The sequence below is a fragment of the Nipponia nippon genome, unplaced genomic scaffold, assembly GCF_047370975.1.
Source record: "Nipponia nippon isolate SJK-2023a ecotype South Korea unplaced genomic scaffold, ASM4737097v1 scaffold_3, whole genome shotgun sequence".
Lineage (NCBI taxonomy): Eukaryota > Metazoa > Chordata > Aves > Pelecaniformes > Threskiornithidae > Nipponia > Nipponia nippon.
The window spans coordinates 103,904,359-103,916,951 of NW_028262347.1; the positions used below are offsets into that span (position 1 = coordinate 103,904,359).

Consider the following 12,593-nt stretch of genomic DNA (forward strand, 5'->3'; position numbering starts at 1 on the left):
GATGGAGACATTTATGGCATGGTGAACTAAGTGTTTCCATTTCTCTTAAGTGCCTGTGAAGGGAATCTAGGTGCAGGAGCATAGGAGAACAGCTACCCTGCACTCTCTGTGGATGTCTAAATCAGGCCTGGTGACTCCCAACAGTGTGTCCAAGCCTCAGAGTTACAGCACTCTTGAAACTGGAGTCCGAGAGCTTAAACCTTTGTCCTGTGGTTTGAAAGTGGGTCCGTAGAGTTCTCAGGCTGCATGTTGTGCAGATGGGAACGATAGCTGGAACTGGACTCTGGGCAAAAGGAATCTTGACCCTATCTGGATCATGCGAAAATCAGTCAGAGAAGTCAACTTCTATTTCACCAGGCATGTGGGTGACCTTAAGGCATGATCAGTTGTGTGGTGTGAGTGCAAATATGGCATATTTAAGGATTAAGCAGCATTTGATATCTCTGTGTGGATAGTCTTTCCCCTCACAGAGGCTGCCTCAATGCTGCCTAAAGGAACTAAAGTCTGAACTGTAGGAAAGTATCCTCTGATTCGCTACTTATTCCATCCTTTCTCCAGTCCTAAGTGTGGATCTGAAGCTATGCTTTTTGTGAAAGCCCTAAAGCGTTGGAAGCCCACGTAAAAGCTTGAACTGCGGCGATTCCAGCGTAGAGGGCTTTCGATGTGAGCCAGGTGTTTGACGTTGGTTGAGTCTTTCCCCTTACTGCTGTTGTCCATCTGGCACTATTGATGTTTCCCTATATCGCGGCCACCTTGGCTGTGGTTTGTGTGTTTTGCAACCTTAGCTGAGGTGTTGTCACGGTCTCTAGGCACTGTACTGGTGTGGATTTAATGGGGCATTATCGTACTGAAATCAGCCAGGGAATATTGATCTGCGCAAACGTGGGCTGTTGTCAGGGCAATAAGAAGCAGTCTTTGCTCCCTCTGCCCAGTCTGAAGGCATAACTTTCATTATAGTAACAGTTCCTAGAGAGGAGCTGCATCCCTCCCTGTGCAGAGATAGCATGATCCTCACCCCATTAAAATAAAAATCATTGTGTTGTCATTTGTGTAACACAGCATATGCTCAGTACCTCTTCAGGCTCCCTGCGCGGTGTCATGGTAGGGCTAGTACCTCTGTTTAGGTAGGTCAAAGTGAAGTCTGATGGCAGCTGCAGGATCAGTAATAGTGCATGAGAAAGGGAGGTGATGTGTTTTCCTGTGGAAGTAGCTTGGATAAGTAAGAGACTCTTTAGGCTTATTGTTTCTATAGGTATCTTAGCGGAAACAACTCTCTGGAAGGATTTTAAGTAAGGGGAGGAAGATAGCCTTGAAGTACTGGTTTGTTATTACTTAATAGGATGACAGGAGGGAAAAAAAAAACAAATCCATGGACTGAAGTGCACAAAGGTAAGCCTGCACAGAAGTTGTGCTGGATCGGGCGTCAGAAAGGATGCTAGCATGATCTGATGTCTGGCTCACAGGCTGATCTGAACAGGTATATGTTAAAACTCCTTTTAGCTTTTGGGATTTGGGTTCCTATGTCAGAAGGTGAAACACTGCCGTGAAACGGGGAGAGATGGCAAGGAGGTGGCTTGCAGTACCCTGCCTTTAGATCATATTCAGCATAGTTACAAGATTTTATCCTCCAGTGGTCATAAGACTTCTTTTTTCTCTTTCAATCCTGCACAAAAGGCATTTTTAAGGCTTCAGCACACAAATTGTATTGCTTTATACCACTGAGACATCCCTATAGAAGAGCCACAGGTATAATGGTAGTATGTCCTTGCTAGTACAATATCTCCACACAAAGCAGACCAAATAAAGCAAACGGACCTGTGAAATTTGGTTCAAGCACTCATCCATTTTTCCTCCTTTCTGCAGCTCTGTTACACTGACTCAGAACTTACTTCTACATTCATCAGTTACATGAATATGAAACTGCTTTGATTTCTCAATGCTTTAAATCCAGAGCTAATCTTCATCTCCATAAACGTTACTAGATTGATTCACCCAGAGGCAGCCGTGCTAAAATTACTCCGTAGAGCTCTGATGGCTCCTGATAGCTTTGTATCATCTGTTTCAATGTGTCTCCACTGTGTATGTGCATTTCCTGTAGAAACGGATCCCACTAAAGTCTGCAGCGGAAAAGGAGCTGTGACCCTCCGGGCATCTCCAGCCTACGAAGAGAATCAGAATATCACTTCGCCATGTCCTCAGGTTGTTGAGCAACCTGAAAGTAAGTGGGTGGAAGGTTAACTGGAATATGTTACTCACAATAAGATCAAGTGAGCTCAGTCTGGGGTCTTGGGGTGACTTTTTTAAGCTACGATTTAAAGCCCAAAATCCCATAGCGTAGTTGGAAACCTCTTGCAAGAACCAGACCAGTGGAGGGAAACTGACTCCTGTTCTCTCCTAGTGCAGGTTTCATGACTCCTCACTCATTGGCGTAAGTTTGTTTACAGCTCCCTTCTGCTGTCAGGAGTGCCAAAAACTCTCAGACTTTTTTTTTTTTTTTTTTTTTCTCTCCTGGAAGGCCCATGTCACCTCCTTTTATCCCAGGCGTGAGGTGGAACAGAAAGGGCAAGTGGTGCTACTGCCACCATAGCATTCACTTGGGTTGTCAAGGGAGCGGGGACAGCGTCCCAGACAGACAATGTTGTCACAGAGTTCTGCCATCTTTTAATAGCAGACATGTAATTACTTAATTGTAGGAGACAGGCAAAGCATAACAAACCTGGCCAGCGTCGTGGGTCTGGCAGAGAGGATGAACTCCCAAAGGGAAGATGCCGTTAAGGGGGGAGGGGGTCGAACTTGCTCTTGAAAGCAAAGCATATATCGTTTCTGACTGTATTGTTGGACAAAGGGCAATTTCATTAATTCCAGCCCCAATGTGCTACTTTCTGCTCTGTCTTCTCCTCCCATTCTGCTCCACCCGTGACCTACCCTCTTTTCATGCTTGCCATTCTGTGTTTCTTCACTCCTACCCCCCACCATTGCCTCTCTCCTTTCTGTTGATGGCTTCATAAATTTCCAGCAGCCTGAATGGCAATGAGCCCATTACTATGGAAATCAGCTCATTAATACTTCCTTTTCTTACTCTCTCAGTTGCTTTATGAAATGTACTTTGGAGCTGGAAGAGCTTTTTGCATGTAACTTAAACAGCAAAATGGGTAGAGGGGTGGGGAGGTGTCCAGTGGGAGGTGAGTAAATAGGTGATGAGACCAATGCACCTAGCTGCAGGGACTGGGTAGTAAAGTGACATCATATTTTATAACTCCCTTCATGCGCATGCACTTAGTCTACAAAACCTGAACCATTTGTTGGCAGTCCTTTATCTCAGTTAATCATATATAGTGATGTTAATAAGGGATAGATATGTCTTCATAGCCGTATCATGGCTGAATACGGGGTCCCTACATTTCCAGTAATTGGGATGTCAAGCTGCAGCTTTAGAAAGTAGCTAGCTGGGCTGCCTTTTTGCCTCTGAAATAAGAATGTCAATGAACAATTGTTTCTTCATTGCTCTGAATGAATTGCCTTGTGTTTACAAAGGTCAGAAACAAGGAGGGCATCATGTTTAGGGCTGGTCTCTATGGTAATTAGGCAGCCCTGTCAGAAAGCATTTTATGTGTGAAATGAAGTAGCTCGACACTTTAACTTCAATTGGTACATGTTTTCTGTAAATGTAATGGTTTATTTTTTTTCCCCTTTCTTTTCCTTTATGCCTGTCCTCCACCCCCACCGCTTCTATCCCTCCTTTCTGTGAAACGCTTAGGTCTGGAGCCAGAAAACCCAGAAACAGGTACAAACATTGGCTGCTATGTTGTTGCTTCTGTTGCTTTCTTGGAAATATTTCTTGTTGCCTGGGAAAAAAAAAAAAAAAGGAAGAAAAGAGTCCCCTCCTTTCGCTCATTCTGTAGCTGGAGGGAATCCTCTGTAATCTGAGTTTTGCTTCCTCTTGTAGATGATTGGAGGTCGTCATCTAACACTGATGCCAATGGGGATGCCCAGCCATCTTCTCTGGCTGCCAAGGGTTATAGGAGTGTGCGTCCGAACCTTTCCTCAGACAACAAGCCACAGGTAAGCCTTTCTTCTGTGACCCTGAGGGTGATCATCTGGGTTCAAGCACTGGATTCATGGTCAGGAGTCCTGGGTTGACCTCCAAATTTTGCTGCAATCTTGGGTAAGTTGCTGTGCCTCAGCTTTTCCTACCTTTAAAATGGGGGCAACACTGATGTCAGCCAAGTGCTGGGGAGCTCGTGTATTCAGGCACACCACAGTGTTTCCTTGGTGGATGAAGGAGGAGGACAACGCTCTTTGTTTGCGAGAAAAAAGGTGAAGTAGTCATCTATTACTGTTTTGCCTTTTTGTTGGTCTGTTTCCTAGAGGTTGCTGCAAGCTGAAAGCAGAGTTACACCCTACATTAAAAAACAAGATATTGGGGAAATGCCTTTAATTTTTAACACTGTAACTGATACAGGCCAACAAGGGAAAAGTTATTTGTACCTGAAGGTAAATTGTTGAAGTCAATGTCTTAAGAGAAGTGTAATTTCATCCTTTTTCTTTTGGATGGTTGGTCTGCACAGAAGCAGTCTGAAAGCTGATAAGGAAACCCTTCGTTAGAAACCACTTTCTTGTTTGAAACAAAGTCCCTTTAAAGCCTTGTACCCTGTCAGGGTGACTGCTCTCATCATCAGGGACCTACAGCAATGCCACAGGACAGACACCGTTCCTGAAATTGTAAGTGAAAGTGGAAGAAGGCGCAACTCAGATGAAGGCATGGGAAGGAGCGGCACCCTGAAGGAGAGACCCATTTACTGCCTGATACTTAGAGCTGTCCTGTAGTCATTAATCTTGTTGATGAACAGAGAGAGCGCTGATGCACATAGTACTTCTTATAGAAGTCCAAACTAAGCTGTGAAATGGAAGAAAATGGAAAACAGCAATTGCAGGCGATTAATTGGTATTTCCTTATAACACTACGTAGTGGTAAAGTGAGGCTTCACCTAACCTAGGGAAATATTGTGGCACTCTGAAGACTCCAGACTGAAACTACTGTCCTTAAGTAATCAAAAGGAGTGAGCCTGTTCCAGAACCAGAAGCTTTTCAGAAGGAGCACTTACCAATGCACTTCTTCACTCCCTTACACATCAGAAAAGGGGGGGAAAGAGGGGCAGCACAAGGACAGTAGATTTCGGGACAGCACCTGTGATTTTATGAAGCTATTCTAGGTCTATATCTGTGTAATAAGAGGTGCTGGCCACAACCTGTCATATGTGGATGAATTTTAAAGGAGGTATTTTTTTCAGATTTGAATGTTGCAAGCTGTTTAAAGGCATCTTCATTCTCTGGTTTTGGCCATTTTAGCGGCAGTTTAGCCAGCCTTTGCCTATAAAGATATGAAAACAGGGTGTGGGTAAAACCTACTTTCATAGTCTCCAGAGGGTTAATTTGCAAGAATGCAGGGAACTACTGTTCACTAGGTGGGTGTTTCAGTTCTCTTCCTTTCAGTAGTTTATAGTTTTCAGCTACTGGCAACAAAGCAATAAATAAAAGGAAACCTCTCTATTGCTGAGTTATTTTACTTCAAAACAGTTTGGCTTTTAGAAAAAAATCACTGTAATTGGAGTTGGAGTTGCAGTCAGCAGGCAGTTGTGGAGTTAGCAACCTATATGTTGCAAAGTACCAAAAACAGTAAAGCTTTTTTTTATTATTTACTAGAAGCAGGATTTCTCTGTCAGTGATCTTGATTCTGGAGGCATATTCTTATGAACTCAGTTCCTCAAGAAACTGTAGTTGTTCTGGTCTTCCTGAAATCATTTTCAGGACTGAAAAATCCTGAAGAGAATTCAAGAGCTAGCTTTTAGAAGGAAGAAATGCTGACTCTTTACTTAGCCAGCTGTGGCAGGCTGTAGTACTCACATGAGGTCTGCTTCATTAGCACTGGTGAAACTTCACAATGTTCATTTTTTGGCAGTGTACTTAACATGAAGCAGAGATGGCCTAGAGCTCTGAATTTGGCTTTGTGCTTCAAATGTCCCCGGTGCTGGGAAGTATTTAGTTACACAGGCATGAGCCTGGGTTTAGTTAGGCAGGATGTTAAATCTTGACTCAGGCTTTCCCAGGGGCATGGTGGGTATTGCTGTGCAGGCCTCTCAAAACAATACAGCACTGAGATTTATTTAGCCCAGAGAGAGAAACACGCAGGCAAGGACTTGAGAGCTGGGTAGGGTTTGCCTGCTGCAGTGAGCAGTGCTAAGAAAGAGAGAACGTGTGAGATGATGTGTGTGAGTGAGTTCTGCACTGGCCTTCCAGATACTGTATTTGCTTTTTGTTCTTGCTGTATTAAAACCTGCTTAACCCAAGTCTAATGACCGAATTCATTCTTCAAATTTATTTATTTTTTCCTACCTTTTTCCTTTCATTTGGTGTTGCTTCCTCTCTCCCTCTCTTCTTTCTTGACTCTGCCTGGGCAGGCCCCTGCTCCTCCCCGTCCTCCTCTTCCCAAAGAGGAAAGCTTTGCATGGCGTCCTCGCACTGACACTAAAGCGACCAACCTGTTGCCAGTGCCCATCATGGACTGCGTGTACCTGAATGCACCCAAGCCTTATACGCAACGTGCATCACCAAGTGCCAGTGCACGGTGTTATTTCTCATCACCTACCCCCTACGGGGCTGTCCCCAGTGGGAAGAAAGGCTTGCCAGCAGGGCACTCTCCCTCTTCAGGCCCCAAAGATGAGGTGCATGCTGGGCAGCCACTCTTGGGAGGTCGCTCCTCATCGGATGCATCATCAATACAACGTAACCCTGACAGGGCAGATCCCAGTAGTAAGGCTGGAATGAATTCCAGTCATGAGACGAAGGCAGATAAAAAGGTCACCAAACTATATGTAGCTTGTTTATCTAACAGCACTTGCTCAGCCGCGTCTGAAAATTCCACTGGCACTGCACATGACCCAGCAGCCAGCACCAGTTTGGGCGCTGAGCTCACTCAGGCACCAGCTACCAACATTGTTTCCTCTGTAACAGATACTGGAAAGTCTCTTCCTGCTCCTCCTCCTCCTCCTATTCCTCCCAGGCCGTACTTTTACATTGTCCTCAGTAAAGACGCAGTTAGTTATGATGCGGGCCAACCTTCCTGGACTCAGTCATCACCTCCGCAAGCTGTGAGGGACAGAGTGCTAGAGCCCCAGAGCACAGCTGCCACAGAGGACAGGATGAGAAAAGAGCCTTACCTTACTCAGCAGCGACAGCCACCGTACAAGGCAATGGGACGCAGCATGGTACATGTTTTCTCCATAACCTTGTTTTCTTTCAGCCGTGTGAACGGTTCTTTAATTCATTACAATGTTCCCTTAATGCTTTATTCCCATCCTACCTAATTTCTGAGCCCTCCTTGTGCCACCTGAGTCTTGTGGTCTTCTACTTGATAATACGTAACACCCTATGCGCGCCCCCCCAACATTGATCTGTGTGTTCGTGCGTGTGTGGTGTTTGTAGGGGGTTGGGTTGGGATGGCGAGGATCTTTCTATTTTAGGGAGGTGTAAACGAAGCAAACTCTGTAAGGTGATGGTTAGTGCTTCTCAAGTGATGGTGAATGCAGAGCTGTTCTGTGGTTTGGTTTAGCCTCACTGCACAGAACTGGGGAAGAGGGGTGGTGAGGGGAAGTAAGATTTTTGTGTGTTCATAGAGGCCAGGGCTGCAAGCCTGAAGAATTATGTCTCCCTAAGGAAAGAAAATCTGTTGGGCTTCATATCGTTTTGGGTGCATCCTTGCATGACACTATATGGCTGCGTTAGACTAAAGTACCAATCTCCCCCGTTGCATAACAACACCTTGTTTCCTACAGGATGCCACTGCCACCACCACAGCTCAGCCTGGGGTTATAGTAGTCCCCCTCCTTCAGGTTAATCCAGACAGACAGCAAGAAGGCAGCTCCAGCACTCCACCACCGCCTCTGGTTCCTTTCGGGCAAGGCTCCGTATTCCCTGAGACTGTTTCTCCTGGCTCACCCTTGACTTTTCCGACTCTAGATGATTTCATTCCCCCACATCTCCAGAGGGGTTCCCACCATAACCAAGCACCCTCTGCATCTGGCACATTACCCTCTGTTTACCCGAAACTGCCATTCTTCTCATCACCACCTTCACTTGTCCCTCCAGTCACGGGGGCTTTGCACAGGGGCTTGAAGCCTGAAATCACTGGAGTCATCTCACATACAGTAAGCTTGCCAAGTACCTTCCTCGCCCTTTTCCTAAATTTATATTCCCAGATTAAAATTACTTTCTCCTTGCAATACTAAACTTGAGAGAGGAGTGATGACTCACTCCCTGCCAGCAGCATGACAACTGAAACCTTGTTTATGTCCTGTGCTAGTGCATGCGTGTTGCCTGCCTTGTGCAGCTTTGAAATTTCTATTGACTTCTTGAAACAACATTTGACTGTCTGTCTTTGTGCCCATTCTGCTAGGGGATGCACACCTTAAGAGTCTTCACAGGATTTGCTCAGAATAATGAAATCTGTATAAACAGAATAGCTGCAACTAACTGATCTCTTCGGGCTCTTTTAATAGCATCCTTAATTGTGTTTGAATAACATTTAAAGCACCAACAGTAGACCAGTTAAAGGTTAGGGCTGGCTTTCTGTTCCACTTGGAGCCACAAGACCATATGGTCTCTACACAAATCCCTGCTGAAATCAGTGTAAGATTGCTGCCAGTATCCAATGACCTACAAGCAATAATATCAGTTACTGAGCTAAGAGTCTTCCAAGCATGTAGATGCTATGGGATAGATTAGGGGGAGAGTGTCTCTTCAATTTGGAATTGCTTGTCTTAGAAAATTTTGAAGAATTCAATCCGCAACAGTTTTAGCTTGGAATTTACTGTGTTCTTCTTGGATTAGGTTTTGTTTCTCTTTAAGCTCATCACCTGTTTTAAAAAGTCCTCAAGGACAAGGAGGAAAAGTAGCTCTCTGTTAAAGTTGCAGAGGAGGCAAAAAGTATCTGACCCTCCTCGTACTGGAAGTTTTACAACCACTATTTTTTTAATATGGTTGCTTGTAAGGACAAGTAATAAGTTCATCAGAAACCCCCTCCTCTCATGATAATGCTTTCTCTTCCCTCTGACTCTGCAGGGATCTAGCAAACAAGCATGTGGGGGGGAAAAAGAAAAAAACAACCAAGGATGATATTTTCTAAAGCTCTCGGCATTGGCCTTTCTGCTTCTGTTGAAATTGGTGGGTTTTTACTGCAGAGACCAATGAAAGTTTGGGGTATTTTTTTTCCTTTTTTTTTTTTTTTTTTTTTTTTTTTTTTTTTTTTAAATGGAGCCTATCTGCAAGCTCCAGAAACATTCAGCAGGCATCCAAATCATAGAGGAGGAGTAGTGGAAATTTTGTTGTACCTGATTTTCATGAGATGAGAGTTTTGAAACATTTTTGGGCATGCTCACTTCAGGCATGTAGTCACAGAGCTGTTTTCCACAATGATTTAAATGGTCTTTGTTCACCCACTTTGGTGACTTAGCTGGGGTTGCTGAGCTTATCCTGATCTGACATCCCTCTTCTTTGAGGAGTTCTTTATATTTTAGTTATCAAAGTGAAGCTCAAACCCAACTCTCTCATGCTTCTCCTTTTCCCAAATTGCATTATTTGGAATATTATCACAGATAGCAAAATGGGGCTGGGTCTCTCTCTTAGGGACATCTATTTCTGAAGACCATTGATTCTTTTCTGTCCTCATGAAATGTCCACAGCCTGATCAGATGCTGCTTGCAGCAAGATCACCTCCATCCAGCAGAACAGGATTGTTCTTTCCTATTTCCCCTCTAGGTTGGAGAGACTGTAGATGCTTGTTCTGGTTATGGCCAATTCTCACCATGATTTATCTCTGAGCTCTGGTGCTAGGCCTCACTCTGGCCCCTGTTCAGCCCACTGCCTGATGCTCTGTCCTTTCCCCTGACGCTGGTGGTTATGAAGGCCATGGAGTTGCACTTGGCCAGAAAAGCCAGGAGCAGGGATTCTTCTGGAGCCATATTCTGTGCATATTTAGGGGTTTTTTAATAGTGATGAAAATTCCCCTGAATGCTCAGCTCCATTTTACAGATCAGTGGCCTTCAGCATTTCAGTGTGACAGTGGAGTAGCAGGGGTGCAGAAATCTGGTACACTGTTCCATGCTCTCTTTATTTGGATGCTCATTCCCCATTAACGGTAATTGTGTGTCCAAATTCCTTAAGAAGCTTTAAAAAAAATCTCAGCCTAAACTGGTACACACAGTCTTAGTCATCGTCCCTTCTTTGTCTTTTCCCTTTACTACCAACAAAAGCCTGGTATCCCCAGACTGAGATTTTTCAAAGATGAACTAGTTTTTAAAGTGTCCCTACTGACGCAGCCTGTATTTCTACAGAACAGCCAGAGCTGTGGTGATACCAGAGGTGGGTTTGAAATAAGCAAACAATGGAGCTGGATGCTTTATGAGAGCAAGAGCAGCTTGCTATCTGTGCAGCAGCAAAGCCATGTTGAGTATCTTCCTTGCTAGAGTCCTACTTTTTACCCTCTATCAGTTTTGGTGTTTTTGTATTTCATTATTTTGACCAGGTAGGTGTCACACCATTTCCTCAGTGATAGTGCTAACCTTATTCCTCGGACCCAACCAGCTGCAGTAATGTTTCACTCCAGAATTGCATGAGTTTTGCATGTCTGACTTCTTGCTATGAAAGGAATACTTCTAAAACAAATGTTTGTGTATGTACATATCCGGGGAAAGATGTCTGTGTCTTCCCCCCAACCAGATTTGCTCATTTCTGGCACCCTTTCTTTGCTCCAGGGAGTCTGCTGGATGAATTTAGTGCCTCCTTTTGGGGTTGGAGTTGTGAAACCCAACACCAAATAATTATAGTACTGCCTTAGCAAACTAATTGCATTAACAACAAGCAGGGTACGTACAAGGAGCAGGGTAACATTCGTGCTTATGCCTTTTTTACTAAAATTTGCTGTGATTATGCTTCTCATTCAGCTTAAAATGTTGGTTGCTTCCCCCCCCCCCCAGATTTTCCCAGTGTAGCAGCCTTCTGTATGCTGCTAATAATGTGTTGCTCTCCTTTTCAGGACCCAGGTCCTGTGCTAAACGAAGTGCCCCAGCCTGGCACTGGCACTGACTATCCAACCTCCTTCACTTCAATCAACAAGTCTTCCTCTGCCTATCCCTCTACCACAATCGTCAATCCCACTATTGTCCTCTTGCAGCACAATCGAGGTAAGGAGACTTGCATATTTGTGGCTCAGTCTGAGCAACCTGTTGTGCTACAAGGAACTGGAGAATGTGTGTGCCGTGGACAATTAAGTCCAGACTACTAAGAGCTAACAAAGCTGCCTCCAGAAAGTTGTAGTGACTGGAGCGTACAACAGGCAAGTAAGAGGTTAGAGGCATGGGACAATGCCTACTTTTTCTAATTAAAACTTGTGGCTCAGAAGCCATTCTGAGGTTGGGGAAGAGGCTTATAACTGGGCTAGACATATGAATAAGCTATTGCAGGGTAACAGCTTATACCCCATCAGGTGTCCTGTCATGGTGGAAAAGGGGGTATGGTCGCATCTATCTGTCAGTAGAAGCAAGGTAGCTTGAGATAGGTTCTCCCTCACTGGAAAAGGGGATATGTTACTTCCCAGCTACTGCACTGTGAAAGCAGCCATATTTTCAGTTACTGTGAGAGAGATTTGACCTCTGAATTCTCAGCTGAATTTACCGAATGGTAAATAATCTGTTTGCCCATAAGTTTCAACTTGGCAATTTGTTCCTCTATCCATAGCTGGATCAACTCAGACTCATACTGCAGTAGTCCTTGAGGTCTGGGTTTGCATATGAATGAAACAACCTTGTTTGAGCACTCCCATGTTTACTAATCTAAGCCTTTCTCTGCCTCACAGCAGTTCCCTCTGAATGGATAGTGGCATCTCTTTACCGCTGGCATTAGAGGGAAACTTTGCTTCTCCTTTTTAGTTCTCCTGGTGGCTGGCGTTACCCCAGCCTCCCAGTTCATTGTGCATCACTAAAGACTGTAGCTTATAAAGGGCCACACAGATGCCGTCCAATTTGCCTTGGTTTCCAGTGGACTAAGGAAACTCCAGGACAGGCAGATTCTAATCTACAATGCTACGACTTGCCTTTTGCAAAGAAAAATAAATAAAATCAGAAAACAGGGGCAAGGCCTGCACTCCTTATATTGTAGTCACTCTAATTACAGGCGTGCATTGATGTGCTCCTTTGCAGCCCCTCATGTATTTTTTTTCGGTGCCTTTTTAAAACAGACTTCAGTCTTTGATCCTGAAGATAGTGTCCTCACCGTAGCCCAGATGATTATAGGGGTAACAAGTGGGTTATCTCTTCCTTTTTGCCAGCATCTGAAGCAACTTTGCTTCTGTGCTTCTGAATGAGGGTGTATGGATTCTTCAACTGCTTGAAGAGGAGAAAATATTATTTGAGGCATCCTTTTTTATCTCAAAGCTTTTTGTTGAGTTTCTTGAGGTGGGATACTCCTTTTGGTTGTTTTTGCATTAAATTTGGAGCATTTCAGTGTGTACCACACAAGGATATTTTCTATCCGTAGATTTT

General features: G+C 44.4%; 1 protein-coding gene across 25 annotated transcripts in view; it reads left to right on the forward strand.

The window, feature by feature from the left end:
* The window catches only part of SORBS1 (sorbin and SH3 domain containing 1), an 81,099-nt gene that overhangs the window by 13,470 nt on the left and 55,036 nt on the right, over positions 1–12,593 (forward strand). For 10 of the 25 annotated variants that reach the window (XM_087763923.1, XM_087763930.1, XM_087763926.1 and 7 more), the window contains 4 exons: positions 2,099–2,218; positions 3,758–3,784; positions 3,947–4,062; positions 11,090–11,237. In XM_087763923.1, coding sequence (XP_087620049.1) covers positions 2,099–2,218; positions 3,758–3,784; positions 3,947–4,062; positions 11,090–11,237 — 411 coding nt within the window. Of the gene's footprint in view, positions 1–2,098; positions 2,219–3,757; positions 3,785–3,946; positions 4,063–6,458; positions 7,266–7,832; positions 8,205–11,089; positions 11,238–12,593 lie in introns of all 25 variants that reach the window. The other 15 variants (XM_087763907.1, XM_087763911.1, XM_087763909.1 and 12 more) reach the window with 3 other exon arrangements.